Here is a 21,159-nt window from a genome sequence, read left to right on the forward strand (position 1 = left end):
TACGGCCAACTCAGTCGCGGCACTCCTGCAGAACTTCACATGGGAGGATCTCGGCCACCCTCCATACAGTCCGGACCTCTCTCCGTGTGCTTACGACATTTTTGGCCCCTTAAAAAGGCTCTGAGGGTCAAACGATTCACCTCGGACGACGACATCCAGCTGTACGCGCGGAACTGGTCAGCATCGCAGCCCCGGGAATTTCATGAGACAGCCATTCACCGCCTTGTGTCACAGTAGGGCAAGTGTCTCAACAGCCAGCGTCAATACTTCTAACACACAGTCTCCGGCTCGTATCTTTTTGAACGCCCCTTGTACAAAACATTTATGCCACTCAAATTGTAGGCCTACTAAGAGGATCTTTAGTGCAGTTGGTACGGAAATTACGTTGAACTGTTGTCGCCGACTTCGATTCTTCAGATCGAAACACACGGCTAGCACGCTCGCGTCCAATGAAGGCAGCGATATTTAACACAACTGCCGCTAGCGCTCCTTACGCTGTGATTCGGCATTAGCGAACTAAGCGAGACGAAACTTGGATTTATTTCCCTGCAAACTGAATATTCATATAAATTAATTCACAGTACCTACAGAGGTGGCTGTAGTGTCAGAGTTGTAAAGTTCTTTTTGAAACAGTCTGTAAAATAACACTTGGGTGGCCACGGCGTAAGCAGCCGGATGCAGTTTTCGTCGTGCATTTCGTTGATAGGAAAATTCTTAAATGTGGCGATATAGGTTGTACCAGAATGATAATTATTGAATAGCAGATGTGGCACATGATCGGAATGATGACTGTGTTTCGTACAGGTGTGAAAGTACAGTGAACACGAAGTATAAGCTACGACTAACGCCTGTGATACCTGATAACAGAAAAACATATCCCTCCTCAAGTACTTTCTGAGCGTCGCTGCCACCGAGAAGACAGTGGAAAGCTTGCAAGGTGGTACAACATCAAAGTCTACTCTGCAATTAGTCTCACAACAAATATTCCACGGGGTCCTTCCACTAACGTTCCATTCCACCTAGATTTTGTAGCGAAATCACCGCTGTTAAACGTTCACAACTGTTTTTTGTTTAAACATTGGCAGTTCATCTGTAAATCAAAGTACAGTAGCACAGTTTTCATAGGAGCATGTAATAACTCGTCTAACGATGGATGTGTAACTTCGGAACAGGTATCGCAGCTGCAGCATGGACAGCCACCTAAACTGACACCCTGTTCTTGGACTTGCAGGAGACATTCGATGTCGTTCGACACTGTCGCCCAGTGAGCGAAATACGAGCGTGTAGAATATGAGACTACGTTTCTGATTGGATTTTGGAGTTCTTGTCAAATGGAGCACGGCGTATCGTCCGTTAAGATAGAAACAGTTTGTCAGTTTGTTGGGAATGAAACCTTTAGACATAAGTCGTAACGTCGGGTCTACCCCAAGGTACTGTTAGAGCAGCATTACATTTCTCTCTCTCTCTCTCTCTCTCTCTCTCTCTCTCTCTCTCTCTCTCTCTCTCACTCACTCACTCCACACACACACACACACACACACACACACACACTGTACATATGTGAGGTATCAGGGATAAAGATACAGTGACGACATGAGGGCCGCATGAATAAAATAAAAATCCAGATAGGCACGAGAATGATTTGCACAACGAAGTTTACTTATAAATATGGGTAGTTCATCCATGGAGAATCTGGAGAATCTCGACGATTTTGTGTGTTACCGATGCAAACAAGATTTACATCTACCAATTCCTATAGATTGTGCTGAGTGATTCTGCGAGTATCGAAGTATGTGATGTAAATGGTCGTATCTTTTGACATTATTGACTCAGAAGCCTACATTTATTACACCACCAACGACTATAGGCCTTTGCATGCGACGTAAATTTCAAATTGACACGTCATGAGAAAAAGGTTTTTTAACAAATAGACAGCAATGTGATTCCACAAGCGTTTCTTTTTTACCGATTAAGCTGGGGAACCCTTAAAACTAAATAACCATGTACATAACTGATCGACATCATTTTTGTAGCAAATATAATTCCAACAGCGTATTGTTACATTAATATTATTTAACACGATTTAATTTCAAACACCCTCCGTTGATTTTACAATCATAGGTTGATCCAATTCCACTACCGAATTTTAATGCATTATCAAGCAAAACCTAATACCTTTCCAGCGACTCAACGACAGAAATTAAACAGACTCAATTCATAATAAAAGAAGTCTAGAAAAGATTTACAATAACGAACAGTGAAGGGCGCCCGGCATCTGATCAATGGCATCCGCGGTCTGTGCATCCCTGCTGTGATCAAACCCCAAAATGGATTACGTTACTTTATTTAAGTGATAATTAAAACGTTGTCTATACCTAGCATACTAGGGGAAGTTTGCCATCTGAAAAATGCTCCTATCGAAGGACAGAAATATGTTCCTCTTTAAAAGACGCTGACAGGGAAGTGGGGAACCATCTGGCTCTGCCCTCTTTCCACCTTCTACACCAAAAATTCCGGTACGTTAGCATATCTGCGCTCTCTTAACACACATCATCCTACACCCCTTTACCCAGTCTCTCTTTGCAGTTAAGCCTTTGAACTTCCCTAGACTGAAAAACTTTGACACATGGTTATAGTTGAATGGGGGAAATTGGGCGTTGACACCCCCCTCCCCCCCCCCCCCCCCGCCCAATATGCAGCGTCCTCGCCTTCGCTGCCGCTGTCCGCGTCTGTCTCCACTCTCACTTTCAGTGGCTCCTCCTGCCTCGAGTAATTTCGTCAGGACAACCAATACAGCCGTAAAGTGAAGAGGCCATTATAGAGAGACAGCAGGTCGTAAAATGTTGTGGGTGAAACAACGGCGACTGAGGACATAGACGACCTCAGAACCCTTCCGATTACCACAGAACCATCGCCAGTTCTTTGTGCATACTTTACGGACATACTTTGAACCTTTGTGTCGAATCATGATACCGAAAAAAGTTCCAGAATTCCCCGAGAACATTATCTGAATAACATTTGGTAAAAATTTCGACGATGAATAGAAATTAAAGAAGTGACCATCCCTACAGCTGCTACTTTTGTCACAAAAAAATGGCAGGAGACGTCCATGAAGAAAGTGTGGTTATATGGGGTGATCTCTGTGATCAGTAGAACCCGAGATATAACTGTTTGAAGAAGTGTATTTCTTTATCCAGGCTTTTTGGAACGTATTGGTTTTCCCTGCATTGACCGATAAAAAAAAAGAATGTTTTTACTGCTGGGTAAATTGCGAACGCTTCCTCAACAACGATATATCTTAATGTCACTGGACATTAGCTGTGTGTATCCTCTAAATTCAGTGTATTTTGTTTTATCGGGGCCCCGTTGTCTATTGTACTCTGAAGTGCGTAAAGATTTAATATTATGATAACTGTCTTACTTAGTGTTAAGTTTAAGAATGGATAAATCGCTTTAAAATTAGATCACGATCCGTAACGTTCACTTCTCAAATGAACAGGAACACTGAGGCAACCCAACGAATGATTCGTGGTGATGGACGTGACACAATAGGCAATACTTTTCATGGCTTAAACGGTCCACGGATCTTTGGAGTATCAGAAACTTTGTGTCCGTTGGATGTAACCTACAGACAAACACAAACAGAAAATCTGTTGAAATCTCGTTTAAGCCGTGTTGAAGAGAATGAAGATGAATTTTTTCGGCTACATATAAACTATAGATGGACAAACCACAGACTACTGTTAATCATCGTCATATCGCTCCCATGTAAAACGTTTTCTCCCAGGCAGATAATCTTGGGAAAGACTCCTTAGCCGGCCGCGGTGGTCTAGCGGTTCTAGGCGCTCAGTCCGGAACCGCTCGACTGCTACGGTCCCAGGTTCGAATCCTGCCTCGGGCATGGATGTGTGTGATGTCCTTAGGTTTAAGTAGTTCTAAGTATTAGGGGACTGATGACCACAGATGTTAAGTCCCATAGTGCTCAGAGCCATTTGAACCATTTTTTTGAAAGACTCCTTAACACTTAAATTCGTATTCAATGCTAACATTTTCTTCTCCTTGTCTGTAATGCTCTCCTTGCTATTGAGTCACCATTTCATATCCTTTCTACTTCGACTACTGTCATTTATTTCGCTATCTACTTTGCAAAAGTCGTCTCCCACTTGTACATTCTCATTTTCTACTTTAATCTTCTCAGTAAATCTTGACCTTGTACATCTACTGTCTAGCGTTGTTTTAATCTGTATGTCTAATTACATCCTTCGAAAAACTGTAGACTCCCTTCACCTAATCTTTCAAGTGTTTAGCCATCTCTCAAAGCATTACAGCTTCACCTCCAAACAAAGCTTTTGAAACTCCCTGGCAGATTGAAACTGTGTGTATGTGTGGAGGGGGAGGAATGCTCGGCAGACTGAGCTATCACGACTCGCCATCCCATCTTTACTTCCCCCAGTAACACTAGCTCTCGTGCATACCTTGCAGGACTGACGCTCTACAACGGAGTGTGTGCCGCGTTGAAACTTCTTTGCAGTTTAAACCTCTGTGCCATACAAGGACCCTACCAGTGACACGCCGAAAACACAGTTTTAGTCTGGCTGGAAGTTTCAAATCAGTACACACTCCGCTGCAGATTGAAAATTCAATTTGGAAGCAGTTTGTACTCCTTCTCTCTGATCATAAATTCGTTCCCAAATTTCCCGTGGATTTCGTATTCTGTGTCTTCTGAACAGAAAATGAGTAACACTAGTTCAGCATCTTTCGTTATGCCCAACTACTGCCTGCTTTCTGCTCGAGTTCTAGATAGCTTTTTACGCCGCTGTTAACATAATAATATCAAACTGCAAATTTTGATGAAAATTAACAAAAATCTTTCCTACATCTGAAAATACTAAAATGTGGCTTTGTCTTTCTTCAACCAGTCTTCTCTTACAGTTTCAACCGGACACTCCCCCAGGCTCACTGCTACCAGTTGCTCCACTCTTCTGCAGATAATTCGCGTCAGTGTTTTGCCACAGTGACTTATTAAACTGATGGTTCGGTAATATTCACGCCGGTCGCAGCTTTCGTTCTCTGATATCGGGATTATTGCCACCTGCCAAGACGTTGAGGGGTGAAGCAGCTAACTGTAGCAGCAGAACTAGCGCCGTCTGGCAGGGAACGCGTGATTAGATACGGGACCAGCAGAGACCTCTACCAGCGGAGCGGTGAACAGCAACAGGGCTGCCAAAATTGAGGGACTCGGCGTTGGTTTATATGATTATCACAAAACAAACTGGATCCTCGTTTCAGTGTTTACCAGTTACCTCATTCTTATGTATTTCGCGTATTACAAAGTACTTCTGTGCTCAAAAGATTTAATACAAATTTTACCTCTAGTGACCTTAACGTACACAGGACTATATTCAACATTCTTTCCACGTAAATTAATACTAACGCAATTTCATACACAGTTTTAAGCATTTAAAATGGAAGTGTCACACTGTATTTATTTCAAGTATATTGTTCATTTTAATCTGCGCTGTAGAGTGAAGTTTTTTTTGCATTAACCAGTATCATAATAGCTGTACTGCATTGTGCAATCAACAATTTTAAAAAGAATAATAAATAACTTTTTCGCAGTGTAACATCAATAGTAGAAACTTAAGATAAATCCGTCAATATTTTTAATTTCGTTCATTGTAGATTAGCAGACGTCTCATAAAGATATTTGAAATATTTTCCATACTTCGTGAAGGTTGTGACAGTCTGTTTCATTAAGCTCAGTTTGATGCTTGGACGTGGTAATACATATAATTTTATTTTTCTGCAGATCCACGAGAGAAGAGCCAAAGAACTTGTCATAGTAGCTACGATATATACTAACCAGTTCAACCATTGCCAACGAAATAGTAGCTGTATGAAATATATTGTTCAATTACTAAAATCGCTTAGAATTTAAAGTATTTTTAAATACTGACGCGATAATCGTAAAACGATATTTTTGTTATATTAGCATTGAACGCATCGAAAAGAGCAAGAATAAACTACTTAGTTACTAAGAGAACTTGTTTTCATCTTTGGGCTATGTTTTATCATGCATTTCGTTGTAATACAGAGATAATTTAAGAAAAAATACTCCTTATACGTTTTTGAAATTTATTCAGTAAAGCATATGACATTGGTGAAAAAATAAGATTTTGATATATTCAGTATAACTGTAAAAAGTCTTTAATGCAGTAATTTTCCCTTTCTTTGGCAAGCCAGTACTTTACTTCTGCAACTGAAGATTTGAAATACCTAGCAACGTTTTGACAGTGTGATGTTTCCAAAGATAAAAATTTATTAAACTACCTAAAACACACAACGTACTTTTTCAGCACACCCTTCCCTTGAAATGACACATCTCTAGGATTACACCAATATAAAAACTTAAAAAATGATTTACTCGTACGAGTATCCTAGAGATGTCATTTCAAGGGAAGGGTGTGCTGAAAATGTACGTTGTGTGTTTTAGGTAGTTTAATATATTTTTATCTTCTGAACATCTCACTGTCAAAACGTTGCACGATATTTCAGATCTTTAGTTGTAGAAGTAAAGTACATACACAAGCCATAATTTAAGGAAAAGGAAAAAAAAATGAAACTTATTATGATCACTGATCACTGTTTGCAGCAGCATAATCAGGCTGTTTTGTAGTTTGCTAGCGTGGTGGTCCACGTGGGATCCGAAGTACGGACCCCACGGGGGTTCCCGGCATGCTCCACATGCCAGGGGAGAGGTGGAGGCTAGGGCCAGGGAGTCTGAAAATTCCAGCGCCGGCCGGGGATTGAACCCCGGCCCGGCTGGGGCGAATAGCCCCAGCCGAGGCGCTGGAACGTTCCAGACTGTAACCGCTAGACCACCGAGGACCCCGGCCGTGTGTGGCTGCGGCAGTCCGACACTTCCTGCTGTGTCTGTGTTTACACCGGGCACAGGCCGGCTGGACTGCGCCGTGTACGTGACGTCACACTGCAGGTCTCCTTACCAGTGCCAGCAGCCGTCTCCGTTGGGAGCGAGTAGCTGTTTCAGACGACCGATCGCGATGTAGTGGTAGTGGGAGGGAGGGAGGGAAGGAAGGAGAAGAAAACTGCGAACGACTTTGTGAAGTCACAAGTTCGCTAATGGGGGTGGTCGTCATTGTGACTCACCTGCCTGGGTCAGGTTTTTGTTCTACTTCATTCGTCACGTGTAAGCATATGTCAGTATTTACTTTGCAATTGTTAATGGTACTGGAAGTCTTTGCAGCAAAGTGGTATATTAAAGAAAATCTCTTCTCCTCTTGTTTTTATTCAGTGGCTGCTGATCGGACTGTCCTTGAAAGTATGTCGATAATATTTTAGGATACTTGGAAATGTAGGCAAAGCAATTACGGCACATTTATTGTGCGCGAACTCGTGTAAGATATGGGAGCAGCACCTGACTTGGTTCAGACGATGAGACTGCTGCCAAGTAAGAGAAATGGTGATAATTAATAATGACTCGGAAACAGAAATATTTATATGGTTAATCGGTTTGGCGAAGTCAGGAACGCCGGCCGGAGTGGCCAAGCGGTTCTAGGCGCTTCAGTCTGTAACCGCGCGACCGCTATGGTCGCAGATTCCAATCCTGCCTCGGGCATGGATGTGTGTGATGTCCTTAGGTTAATTAGGTTTAAGTAGTTCTAAGTTCTTGGGGACTGATGACCTCAGAAGTTAAGTCCCATAGTGCTCAGAGCCATTTGAACCATTTTTTTGAAGTCAGGAACGAAAAAAAAAATGCTACGTCATTTTCTTAACACATTCGTCGTGTTCTGCAAAATATTTTTTTGGTCAACAGCTGTATTCTGCCTTTTTAGGCCAGGTGACAACAGAATATCGCAGATTCGAATGACCTGCGAGCTACGCAGATATTACTGGTATAGGTGATACATGAAAATGTCATCTCGAGTGTTTACAAACGAGAGTATTGGGTCTCGTTACAGTGAACGACAGATGAAAAAATAAAGTTGAATTTGCATAAATGAAAGTTAAATTAACAGAGAAGGTGAAAGGAAACTGTTAAATATATTTGTTACACGGGTAATACATTTGTAAAACTTTATTCTTTATGTGCTTATGAAATTTAAGAATGTCGACACCGGACTGTATTCATCGGTTTTAGTTGCACGTAAAGATTTGTGTGTGACATACAAATGTTATGAAGCACGGTCACTGCGGAGGTTCGATGTGGGGTGGCTTGCCCACCGTGGATGCAACCAGAACGGGCGGGTGTCTGGGCAGAGCAGTTACAGGGAAGGTCCGGACGGCTGAGTCACGTGGCCTCGCCGTGCTGCTAGTGCAGCCGTCGTTTCTTCCGCGATGGCTACGTTGACGCCTCGGTTCGGGTTTGGTGATGACTCCGCGGTTCAGCCAGAGACGACAAGGTACTTGAAAGATCAGCTGAATTGAATAGAAAAAGTCTTGAAAATTGGTTACAACATCGACATCAATAAATGTATGACACGGGTAATGGAATTATTCAAATTAAACCGATCGATGCTGTATTACATTAGGAAGTGAGATGCTGAAAGAAGTATCAGTAGACGAATTTTGTTATTTGTGAAGCAAAATAACCGACGATGGCCAAAGTACAGAGGATATGAAATACAGACGGGCAGTAGCGAGCAAAAGTTTCTTGAAAAAGAGAAACATGGAATGATCTGAAAAGTGTTCGTCTGGAGTGAAACATGGATGACAATAAACGCTTCAGACAAGAAGAGAACAGGAGCCTTCGATACGTGGCACTACAGAAGAATGTTGAAGATCGTATGAGAAGATTACTAATGAGATACTGAATGCAACTAGCGAGAAAAGAAATTTGTTTGGCTACAAGCGAGGGATCGTTTGATAGGGCATCGTGGGACAACGAAGTGTGGTGGTTAAAATGTGTAGAGGCGGGACTACAGCTAGGAGATGTGTATGTCACCTGAAAGTAGCCCTTCCTATTGTTATTGTAATGGCTCTGAGCACTATGGGACTTAGTCCCCTAGAACTTAGAACTACTTAAACCTAAGGACATCGCACACATCCGTGCCCGAGGCAGGATTCGAACCTGCGACCGTAGCGGTCCCCCTATTGTTATTGTCAGCATTGTTATGTAGTGCCGCGCCAGTGCTAAAGCTAGAATTAAATACTCCTCATATCTCACAAAGCGTTCGCGATATCGAAGCAAGATTTTGACATATGGTAGCAAGCAAAGAGGAGAGTATAAACAAGCGGAACTTTGTCTACCGTGACATACGAGTAACTGCACACTCTTGCAATGGAATGATATATTTTTTGTCACCGATACCTGGTGAAATGTGAAATACTGTGACTTTGCGACAAGATCAGTGAAAAAAACTAGACGTTTATAATTGTACCGAGAATGTTCTTTTTCATACTCTTTTGACCTGAGTTCCGCAATTAATAAAGCACTGTTTCAGTATTCTGTTCAAATGTGGGTAAATCTTATGGGACTTAACTGCTAAGGTCATCAGTCCCTGAGCTTACACACTATTCAACCTAAATTATGCTAAGAACACACACACACACACACACACACACACACACACACACACACACACACACACACACACACTAGGGAGAACTCGAACGTTCAGCGGGAGGGGCCGCGCAATCCCTGACATGGCGCCTCACACCACGCGGCAGACCAGTGAATGCATCGAAGAACTTACACAGCTGTACCAGGAAATACATTCTCTTTTAAAATTGACTCATGAGCATTACGGGAACAAAAATGAAAAAAAAAGTAGGTCGTACAAAAGAGATGTTTAAAACATTTCTAGACATTATTCCAAATATGGACGGAAGTGTTACAAAAGGAACAACAGTGCCAGACAGAGGAATACGTCAAAAGCGTGCAAGCACAGCGTTTTCTCAGGTGAACGTAAACCAGACATAATATACCGCAAGAAACGTCAACATCTTCTGTAACAGATTGTTTTGAATGTAGAAAGGAAGCCGGAATGTAAAAATGTTTCATTACAGGCCACTGATAATGCTTTGTTTTAGTAAAATATAACGCATTTGGTGACAGAAATACGTATTTCCTTGTAGTTACGAAGACGGAATTAAAATAGCTTCAATAATTATTTCTGAAATAATCTCAGAAAGGTGTAGGGCTGTTCCTAAAAGAAACGTAAGGGGCGGGCGGGAAAGGGGGAAGGGCAGATGAGTTGTATAAACCAACCTATAATAGTGAGCGCCAGTAAAATGTTGCTCGAACTGTGTTCATTATTGTAGGCTATTCGCCGTAACTGTGTTATGTCCATTATAGTTAACAGATAGTACGTACTGCACCAAGTTTGGTTTCTCCTCCTGTCCCATCGTGGAATACCGTTTATATTCGATGATCCTGATACTGATGGATCGTCCGATCATTCCAACAGAGACTTTCCCACCTGCACGATATATTCCCGGCATAGCGAGTAGGTCCCTTTTGTCCTTTGCCGACCTGAAACACACTTTTATCTTCTCGGTCGGTTTTAAAATAGTCTACATCTGCATGGATACTCTGCAAATCACATTTAAGTGCCTGGCAGAGGGTTCAGCGAACCACCTTCACATATCTCTATTATTCGTATAGCGCGCGGAAAGAACGAACACCCAAATCTTTCCATACGAGCTCTGATTTCCCTTATTTTATCGTGGTGATCGTTTCTCCCTGTGTAGGTCGGTGCCAACAAAATATTTTCGCATTCGAAGGAGAAAGTTGGTGATTGGAATTTCGTGAGAAGATTCCGGCACAACGAAAAACGCCCGTTACGATCAGGAAAGAGGTGGTTGTGGAGGAGGGGTGGAGCAAATGATAGTGGTGCTAAAATAAATACTGAGACCCTACTGTTAGAAGCAGGTACTGAAGGCGTAAGGGTTAGTGCAGCTGTAATGTTTCTGGGAATAGGAGTGCGAGTCATCGGTCGCTGTTGCGGCCTTTCGTCCGTCCAGGAAGTGCGCCAACTACTGGACTGTCAGTGACGACGCGCGCTCGGCACTGCTCTCCCTTCAGATGTGGCACATTTGTGCGGGTGGCCTATGCCGAAGCTAGGCACGGTCACGCGTTCCGGTGACGAACGGAACTACCGAAAGCTAAGATCACTGTCTCGTTAGTGCTATTCCCAAAATCAGTCTCTTGTGATGCTTAGTGGCTAGACTCCAGGTACTACATCCATATTCTGCAAATTGTTGTCAAGTGCTTGCCAGAGGGCACCACCCATTGCACCACATATCACGATTTTTTCCCAATCCATTTGCGAGTGGAATGTGGGAAGAACGACAGTGTAAACACCTCTGTGGCGCTTCTGATGTCGAGTTCAGAGTCCCTACAGGAGTGATACTACATCCCACGACTCTTCATTTAATAAACGATAATGAAAATTTGCAAGTAGCCTTTCAGGGAATAGTTGGAGTCTCCCTTCAAGTGACTGCCAGTTAACGTTTTCGATAAACTTGTGAACCTTTCTGCTGCTCCTTTTATAAATTCGACATCGCCTGCAAACATCCCAGAGAATTCGTGTCTAATCTAACCAGCCTTAGGTTGGAAATTAACCCTCTAGTAAGCACGCCGTTTTTCTTTACACGAGTAAAGAATAGCTGTCATTGTGTTACCGAGTTACCTCGTGTATGAGCAAAAAAAAAAAAAAAAAAAAAAAAAAAAAAAAAAAAAAAAAAAAAAAAAAAAACCACTTCAAATGGCGCTGACCACTATGGGACTTAACATCTATGGTCATCAGTCCCCTAGAACTTAGAACTACTTAAACCTAACTAACCTAAGGACAGCACACAACACCCAGTCATCACGAGGCTGGGAAAATCCCTGACCCCGCGTGTATGAGCAGAATTTCAGTTTAATCTTAATTTCACTAAACGGTTAAGAAATAGACGTTTCATCGCTCACTCATTGCCGCAACACGAGTGTTGTACCACCGTAATGACCCACTTGAAGCGTTAAACGGCACAGTTCCCTCAGATCCGTACCAACCAACCACTTATTTGATTACGAATTATGTTGCAGGTAACTCCTCGTTGTGGAACTGCGCTGCTGGCTCAGAGTCTGGGTTATATTCTTGCTGTATATTGTATATTACTGCTGCACACTGGGATGTATGACAACACAACTTATTACCGTGTTAGCTGAAGCAATAGGAGTGAGCTCGTAAATGTAAGACGACTCTGGAACCGTATATAACAGTGTTGTTTGTGGTTGGCGCACTTCATACACTGGCGCGCCAACTCGAGGGTTAAAGTCCACTCAGCTTCGACTGCTCAGTTAATTATGAGCTTCACTCCCAACGGTAACAGATGTTACTTCAGACCCACACGCTCCTGTACACTCGTCACCCGTCGGCTACCGTATTACAGCTGCCTCTCGACAGTGCCGGGTTTCTGGCCTGCGGTCATCTGGAAAATATTACTCGATGCGTCCACCTAGTGGTAGGTCGTTCTTGTGCACTCCATATATGGAACCCACAGCTATTTTGTAGCCGTGTCGTGTTTGGATTAGTCGTTTGTGTTTGTTTAATTAAGAAACTGCTGCTGCGTAGATGTGGTGTGTCGGAGCTTTTGGCGAGGCGCGCGCCCTTTGTCGCAGCAGGCGGCCGGAGCGGCGGCCATGAAGCTGAGCCGGCTGGGCGTGTGCGGGCGCGCCCTGGTGGCGCTGCTGCTCGGCTGGCTGCTCGTCCTGCTGCTCGTGGCCGTGCCCGCGCTGCGCGCCCCGCCCTCCGCCCCCGCCGCCCCCGCCGGCCTGGCCGCCGTCGGGGGCGGCCCGAGCGCACTGCTGGGCGGCGGCGGGGGCGGCGCCGCCTCCGCCGACGAGCGCCGCCTCCAGGACCGCCTGCGCCGCGCCTTCGCCGACCTCGACGTGCTCAAGCGCCAGCACCTCGAGCTGCGCGACATCCTCGCCTCCGTCAACATGGGGTGAGTCGCGGCCGCCTGCGAAGCGTCTGGAGGGTAGCGGCTTAAAGGGCTGGAAGTTACTGGGACCTGCCGACTGGCATGCCAAAGTATGCAGTTTGATTATGATATGAGCGACTCGGTGTGGGGTTTGTTTGTGCTTCTTGTTCTGCCAGCTGTGCTCTGACAGCTGCTCGATTGGCCATATACGTGGCAGTGCCTGTCACGCTCGCTGTGATAAAGGGCCCCACAGACCTAGTCTTGTCTCTGCGCATGTTTTTTCTTTTCCAGTTTGAACTATCCGTACGTGATGAATCTGCAGTGCTAAAGAGTATCTTTGGCCTGTTTGGTTTCTCTGTGGGTCGTCACTGTAATATCGCAGGTTTAGGGTGAAGGGGCTGTTCAAAGTATGGAGTTTCTCGAATACCTCCAGTATCGTCTCGAGGTGGGATTCGCTGCTCCCATTCACACTGAGCCTTTGTCCTGGAGCTCTGTTGGTCTGCTCGTGGTCCTGCACACCTGGTCCCGAGTTCGATTCACGGCGGGGCTGGGGATTTCTCTGCGTCGTGATGACTGGGTGTTGTGTGTTCTTCATCATCATCATCGTTGACTCGCAAGTCGCCGAAGTGGTGTCAACTACAAAGAACTTGCGATACGGCGGCCGAACTTCCCCCATGTGGCCTTCCAGCCAACGATGCCATACGATCATTTCATTGGTCTGAGTCACCTGCAGGTGGCGTAGATGAGTTGGAACTGCGAACCAGCAGACTGGACCAACATACGAGTGTGTGCGCGGCTGCTGGATCAGTCGAGGCACATTGCCTTCCAGTGAGCAGTTCCCATCCCAAAGATCTCTGTAACCTCGTCATTACGCTCGAAATCTTTACTAATATTAGATTTATTAGTTACGGAAACAAATGGAAGTGGGCAAGAGGCAGTCAAATGTTGTGAGTAGTATGATGATCCAATCTATCGTATTGAAACTTCCTCAGATTTATTTGCTATTGCGAAAATATCTCTCTTTGGACAGGTGCTTTTCTTTAGCAACACACCCCTCATCTCACCTGCTTTACATGTAGTTGTTGTTCTTGGAATAGCAAAAGGCGAAGGGAAGCCCTCATTTCTGGCCCCGATCACCAGTCGACCGCCGTGACCTCCTCCGGCGATGCGGTGTGCAGGGCTCGCCGCTCCCACGGCCGTTGCTGGCTTTCCTGGTCTCGGAGCCGCCTCTCCTCTCTCCTCACTCAGCTGGGTCCGAGCCTGAGTGCAGCCCCACTGCGTCCATTACGCTCTGAGGAACATTCACATACGCATCTGTGAGTCCAGTGGAGCTCGTGCAAGGCACCACGACGGTCCTTTCGTGGCGATCATGTTTTCCGACGACAGTGGCATTTTTCAGCAAGATAATGCGCCATGTGACAAGGCTAGGAGTGGTCCAAGGAACACAGTGGCGAGTTCCAGTTGATGTGCTGCCCTCCCACCAACTCGCCGGATCTGGTATGTGATGAAACGTGGCGTCAGAGCTCATCGCCCCATTCCCCGGAATTTACAGGAATTAGGTGACTTGCGTGTGCAGATGTGTTGCCAACTCAGCGTGGAATTCGTGAAAACAGCAAACTGAAGCGTTTTCTGCGACAAAGACAGAATCCGTGGCAGAGCAGTTGTCTACAACAGTTGCCGACTGAACTCGGTGTATGAGGAAATACCGCACTAGCCGTACACTGTGCCAGTCAAGGCGCAATAAATCTGGCATCTACAGACAACTATCGACCGAGGACGAAACATGTAGATGTCTTTCTGCACTTTATCAGAAGAGAACGTCGTGAGATCAATGGTGGCTTACAGTTGACTAATTTAACAACGTACGAAAAACATTTCTTTTGTTTTAAAAAATGGTTTGCATGAGACTTGTAACGCACGTGATACGGACTCACCTGCAAAAGTAAAAATTCAAACCCTCCTCCCTGAAACAAAAGATATGACCTGTCAGAAACTATCACAACTTTAATTACAGCAGGTGTAAGTAGAAATTATTGGAATGCGTTTTACAATCTTACGCAATATAAACGCAGTGATTATTCTCTAACTGTTAAACAAAATGATTAAAACTGGGAAATAGTATTAAAAATTAATATGACACAGATTATCAATAAACATAGGCCTGTGCGTGTATCTGTTGTCTGATGCATTTGTAAAAGGTCTCTCTGCTCACCTCGATCTCTAGTGAAACTGGACCAGGGGGGGGGGGGGCGGAGCGGAGAGGGAGGGGGGGGGGTCTGCCTTCTGTGATGCGGAGATACTGATTATTTCAGCGACATCAGTGGATTTAGCTCTTCCGTACTGAGAAGGCCGAGTTCACTAAGTATGTCTTGGGTCATAGAATTCCGCAGGTAGTTCTTCATATTTCTGTGTATTGAAAACCAGCAATTAGCGGAAGAAACGGTAACAGGATTAGTGGAAAACAGGTAAAATGCTGTGCATACAACTGAAACGCTACCAACTACGACGGAATTCTCTGTTACTGATACTTTTGTTGCGTCCAACTGCAGAAGTTAATGAGGCCATTTCTTTTTTCTTTTCTTTTTTTTTCAGAGCTTTTTTGAAACGTATTACGCGGTCTGGTAATTCACTAGGTAAATCCTCTTCATGTTAATTTGGAAGAATTACTCATGAATTGTAAATATCTCAGCTGGAAGCATAATCCTAGACCTCTGGGAAAATAATATTGCTCAGTCAGTCATTAAAACAGTGGTTCTGAAATACATATTTTGTTCCTCGAGCCTCTCATCCTGACACAATTCACCAAAATGTTTCTTCACTATTCGAATTCTTTTATTTTCAAATTGTGATGAAATGCCCCAGTTATTGCCAGAGATGTAACTGATGGCATTGCTTCGTCAAAATAGCAAGATAAGTTATCATGTACCTTCTGAAGAAAACAACACGGTTTATCAAGCTCTACATTTTCCAGTTTCATCATTTGAAATGCGAAATTGGTACACTCTAGAGTCTTTGATTGGAGCACTGTCTGAAATTCCTCTAATAGATTTTTCAAAATGACATTCTCTTTTTTCCCCTTTTCTTAGATATCGAACATTATTTTTGACGGAGCCCTAAGTACATCAAATAAGCATAACAAAGGGCCTCAACAGACTGTTATCTCGAAGACCAACATGTTAGGTAAACCTCTTTTAAAAATACCAAAATCCCCCATCTTTTAAAAAGAAGAGATACAGCGTTTCTTCTGCGTCGTACCTGTATACGCCTTATGCGTGACATATTGGCAAAACTGCCGTAACCCTGAACGCGACATTTAGCTAACAAGAGTCCCTTTTCGTCTACTTCACTTAAAAGTTAGTATTTCCTTTTGTATATCTAATTAACTGTCATCTTTCATTTTCCGAAAACCTAAAAAGCTTTCATTTATATTCATGTCACAAGGCTTTTCAGCGATACCACGTGAAACTGTAACATATTCAAATATCTGAGTTAATTGCTCTCTTTTTGTAATCTCCTGTGTTGTATCTGTAATAATAGAAAAGAATGGAGCAACTTTAATGTCATAAATAACTTCTTTTTCAACTGTGCAGGATAGTACATTTATTAATTCATAGGGTATTTGCTGTTTCCTGTAAATCGTGTTAAATGGTTTTAATTAAGTCGTTTTTATGCTCATAACATGTTTTTTTCGCTATGAATTCCAGTGTTAAAAAAAAAAAAAAGTTTCCATTTGAGTCATATGATGCCTTTGACGTCATTAGCTAGCCCACTGCTCCTTCTTATTGACAGTGATGCCACGTTTTGCAATTTACGACCTGGAAACTGAGTTACAGATGGTGAGAAGTCCTGATGGTTTTTAATGTTCCGAACAATGAGACGATGATACCGAATGTGGTTGCAACACGCTTGTAGAGATGTACGAGAGATAGTAATCACTACGCGTGCGGATTTCTGTGAGGATAAATGAGATGTAAGTAAACACGTCCTGTGAACACATCGTCGCTGCAGCGTGATAGGAGGCATGTTGGATTTCTAATGCAAAGTTCTCAAGAGCGAATCTCATGCGGGACAAGGTTTTTTGTCTGTTCTGTTCACTTAATAGTGCTATTATCTTCTGAAGTTTACTTTATTCCTCATGCCGTTATGTAGCAGCTATAAATTCTAAATGATACGACATTTTAATATCTACACTCCTGGAAATGGAAAAAAGAACACATTGACACCGGTGTGTCAGACCCACCATACTTGCTCCGGACACTGCGTGAGGGCTGTACAAGCAATGATCACACGCACGGCACAGCGGACACACCAGGAACCGCGGTGTTGGCCGTCGAATGGCGCTAGCTGCGCAGCATTTGTGCACCGCCGCCGTCAGTGTCAGCCAGTTTGCCGTGGCATACGGAGCTCCATCGCAGTCTTTAACACTGGTAGCATGCCGCGACAGCGTGGACGTGAACCGTATGTGCAGTTGACGGACTTTGAGCAAGGGCGTATAGTGGGCATGCGGGAGGCCGGGTGGACGTACCGCCGAATTGCTCAACACGTGGGGCGTGAGGTCTCCACAGTACATCGATGTTGTCGCCAGTGGTCGGCGGAGGGTGCACGTGCCCGTCGACCTGGGTCCGGACCGCAGCGACGCACGGATAAACGCCAAGACCGTAGGATCCTACGCAGTGCCGTAGGGGACCGCACCGCCACTTCCCAGCAAATTAGGGACACCGTTGCTGCTGGGGTACCGGCGAGGACCATTCGCAACCGTCTCCATGAAGCTGGGCTACGGTCCCGCACACCGTTAGGCCGTCTTCCGCTCACGCCCCAACATCGTGCAGCCCGCCTCCAGTGGTGTCGCGACAGGCGTGAATAGAGGGACGAATGGAGACGTTTCGTCTTCAGCGATGAGAGTCGCTTCTGCCTTGGTGCCAATGATGGTCGTATGCGTGTTTGGCGCCGTGCAGGTGAGCGCCACAATCAGGACTGCATACGACCGAGTCACACAGGGCCAACACCCGGCATCATGGTGTGGGGAGCGATCTCCTACACTGGCCGTACACCTGTGGTGATCGTCGAGGGGACACTGAACAGTGCACGGTACATCCAAACCGTCATCGAACCCATCGTTCTACCATTCCTAGACCGGCAAGGGAACTTGCTGTTCCAACAGGACAATGCACGTCCGCATGTATCCCGTGCCACCCAACGTGCTCTAGAAGGTGTAAGTCAACTACCCTGGCCAACAAGATCTCCGGATCTGTCCCCCATTGAGCATGTTTGGGACTGGATGAAGCGTCGTCTCACGCGGTCTGCACGTCCAGCACAAACGCTGGTCCAACTGAGGCGCCAGGTGGAAATGGCATGGCAAGCCGTTCCACAGGACTACATCCAGCATATCTACGATCGTCTCCATGGGAGAATAGCAGCCTGCATTGCTGCGAAAGGTGGATATACACTGTACTAGTGCCGACATTGTGCATGCTCTGTTGCCTGTGTCTATGTACCTGTGGTTCTGTCAGTGTGATCATGTGATGTATCTGACCCCAGGAATGTGTCAATAAAGTTTTCCCTTCCTGGGACAATGAATTCACGGTGTTCTTATTTCAATTTCCAGGAGTGTATTTTCATTTATTAGCTTCATTTTACGTATGATCAATTTGAGATGAATGACAAGAACAGTGTTAAGAATTTGTATTTCATGCCTGTTGTAGCTCTTAGTCTGGAGAATAAGACCACATTGTTCTTCCCAAACAGGGCGTCGAAGACAGTAACTTGCCACACAGGCGTTGAAATAAATCTGCGGGGAAGACTGAAAATTTGTGCCGAACTGTATCTGGAACCCGGACGCTCCTCTTTTGTCCAGAACGGTTGCCTTAGCCGCCTCGGCCATCCGGACACGCTTCCGCCTTCCAGCGCAGATTCTCAGTTGTGAGCGTGCGACGCGCAGGTAGCGCCCCCATCCTGTAGCCCCCCTGTTCGTAGCAGGGGTTCAGAAGATACGGCGCATCCGCACTGAAAGTACCTGCAGCCGCCCTCGCTCATACACTGAAGAGCCAGGGAACCTGGTACACCCGCCTAGTATCGTGTAGGGGCCCCGCGAGCAAGCGGAAGTGCCGCAACACGGCGTGGCGTGGAGTCTACTAGCGCCTGGAGTAGTGCTCGAGGGAATTGGCGCCATGAATCCGCAGAGTATGTTGGGGTACAGATCTCTCCGAACAGCACGTTGCAAGGCATCGCAGATATGTTCAATAATGTTCATTCCTGGTGGCCAATGGAAAAGTGTTTAAACTCAGGAGAGATTTCCTGGAGCCATTCTGTAGCAATTCTGTACGTGTCGCATTGTCCTGCTGGAATTGACAAAGTTCGTCGGAATGCACAATGGACATGAATGGATGCCGATCATTACACAGAATGCTTACGTACGTGTCACCATCAGTCAGAGTCTTATATAGGCGTATCAGGGGTGACATTTCACTCCAACTGCACGCGCCCCACACCATTGCAGAGCCTCCACCAGTTTGAACAGTCCCCTGTTGACATGCAGGGCCCTTGGATTCATTAGGTTGTCCCCGTATCCGTACACGTCCGTCCGTTCGATACAATTTGAACGAGACTCGTCCTACCGTGCAACGTGTTTTCCAGTCATCAACAGTCGAATGTCGGTGTTGACGGGCCCTGGCGAGGCGCCAATCTTTGTGTCATGCAGTCATCAAGGGCACACTAATTTGTCTTCGGCTCCGAAAGCCAGTAACAATGATGTTTCGTTGAGTGGTTCGCACGCTGACACTTGTTCATCGCCCAGCATTGAAGTCTGCAGTAATTTGCGGAAGGATTGCACTTCTGTCACGTTGAATGATTCTCTTCAGTCGTCGTTGGTCCAATTCTTGTAGGACCTGTTTCAGGCCGCATCGATGTCGGAGATTTGATGTTGTACCGGATTCCTGATATTCACGGTACACTCATGGTCTTAAGGGAAGCCGGCCGCGCTGGTCTAGCGGTTCTAGGCGCTCAGTCCGGAGCCGCGCGGCTGCTACGGTCGCAGGTTCGAATCCTGCCTCGGGCATGCATGTGTGTGATGTCCTTCGGTTAGTTAGGTTTAAGTAGTTCTAAGTTCTAGGGGACTGATGACCATAGATGTTGAGTCCCATAGTGCTCAGAGCCATTTGAACCATTTGATCTTAAGGGAAAATTCCAACTTCACCGCTAGCTCGGAGATGATGTGTCCTATGGCTCGTACACCGACAATAACACCACGTTCAGTTTCGTTTAAATCTTGATAAACTGCCATTGCAGTAACCGATATAATAACTGCGCCACACACTTGTCTTATACAAGCGTTACCGACCGCAGCGTCGTATTCTGCCTGTTTACATATACCTGTACTTGATTGCGCATTGCCAGCCGCGGTGGTCTCGCGGTTCTAGGCGCGCAGCCCGGAACTGTGCGACTGCTACGGTCGCAGGTTCGAATCCTGCCTCGGGCATGGATGTGTGTGATGTCCTTAGGTTAGTTAGGTTTAAGTAGTTCTAAGTTCTAGGGGACTAATGACCACAGCAGTTGAGTCCCATAGTGCTGAGAGCCATTTGAATTTGAATTTGATTGCGCATCGCTTGGCGCTTCAGTGTGGTATCTGCCCTATCGGACGTGTCCAACAGGCCAGACACTATATATCAAAAATTTTTCACGTGCAGCTGTGTAATAAGACTAAGTCATTATTATAGAGTGAAAGCTAGTTTTCCTGAAGTACTTTTAAATATAATGTTTGTATGCGGTAGAACAACAGAACTTGAAGTTCTGCTGCTCAACTGCAGATTAATTTTCCGGTAGTTTAAATTATTGAGCGGGAGGAACAGGAAGCCTACAAAGGGTAAGGCTGCTGAAGGCAAAGGCTATGATGTTCTGTAGCTTCCGACGAGTGTTACTGTGCTGCCTGAAACTGAGAAAAGAGGTACCTGGAAAACACTAGTAATTCTGGCAACGACCACCACAATTGACAATCAGAATTATCTTCTGAATGAAAAAGTTTCCTCTGTGTTTTATTTTCAACCTTTTAAGTATCGTTCGCGCAAATAATCTAGTACCAGATTCCCTCATTTTTAACACAGTTCTGCGACTTAGTGCTGGGTAATAGCACTTCCATCCCAGTCGCCCTGAAATACACGTCGCACGTTTCTTATGACCGAAACGTAAAAATCTGTTTTTGAAGAACAAAGAGACCATAAATCCACCAACTGCTGGAAG

General features: G+C 45.1%; 1 protein-coding gene across 7 annotated transcripts in view; it reads left to right on the forward strand.

The window, feature by feature from the left end:
- The window catches only part of LOC126291845 (alpha-(1,6)-fucosyltransferase-like), a 367,775-nt gene that overhangs the window by 248,467 nt on the left and 98,149 nt on the right, over positions 1-21,159 (forward strand). For 5 of the 7 annotated variants that reach the window (XM_049985560.1, XM_049985564.1, XM_049985559.1 and 2 more), the window contains one exon: positions 12,629-12,951. The exons of 1 other annotated variant lie outside the window; for it this stretch is intronic. In XM_049985560.1, coding sequence (XP_049841517.1) covers positions 12,629-12,951 — 323 coding nt within the window. Of the gene's footprint in view, positions 1-12,625; positions 12,952-21,159 lie in introns of all 7 variants that reach the window. One more of the 7 variants, XM_049985563.1, reaches the window with a different exon arrangement.

The sequence above is a fragment of the Schistocerca gregaria genome, chromosome 9, assembly GCF_023897955.1.
Source record: "Schistocerca gregaria isolate iqSchGreg1 chromosome 9, iqSchGreg1.2, whole genome shotgun sequence".
In the NCBI taxonomy this organism is placed as follows: domain Eukaryota; kingdom Metazoa; phylum Arthropoda; class Insecta; order Orthoptera; family Acrididae; genus Schistocerca; species Schistocerca gregaria.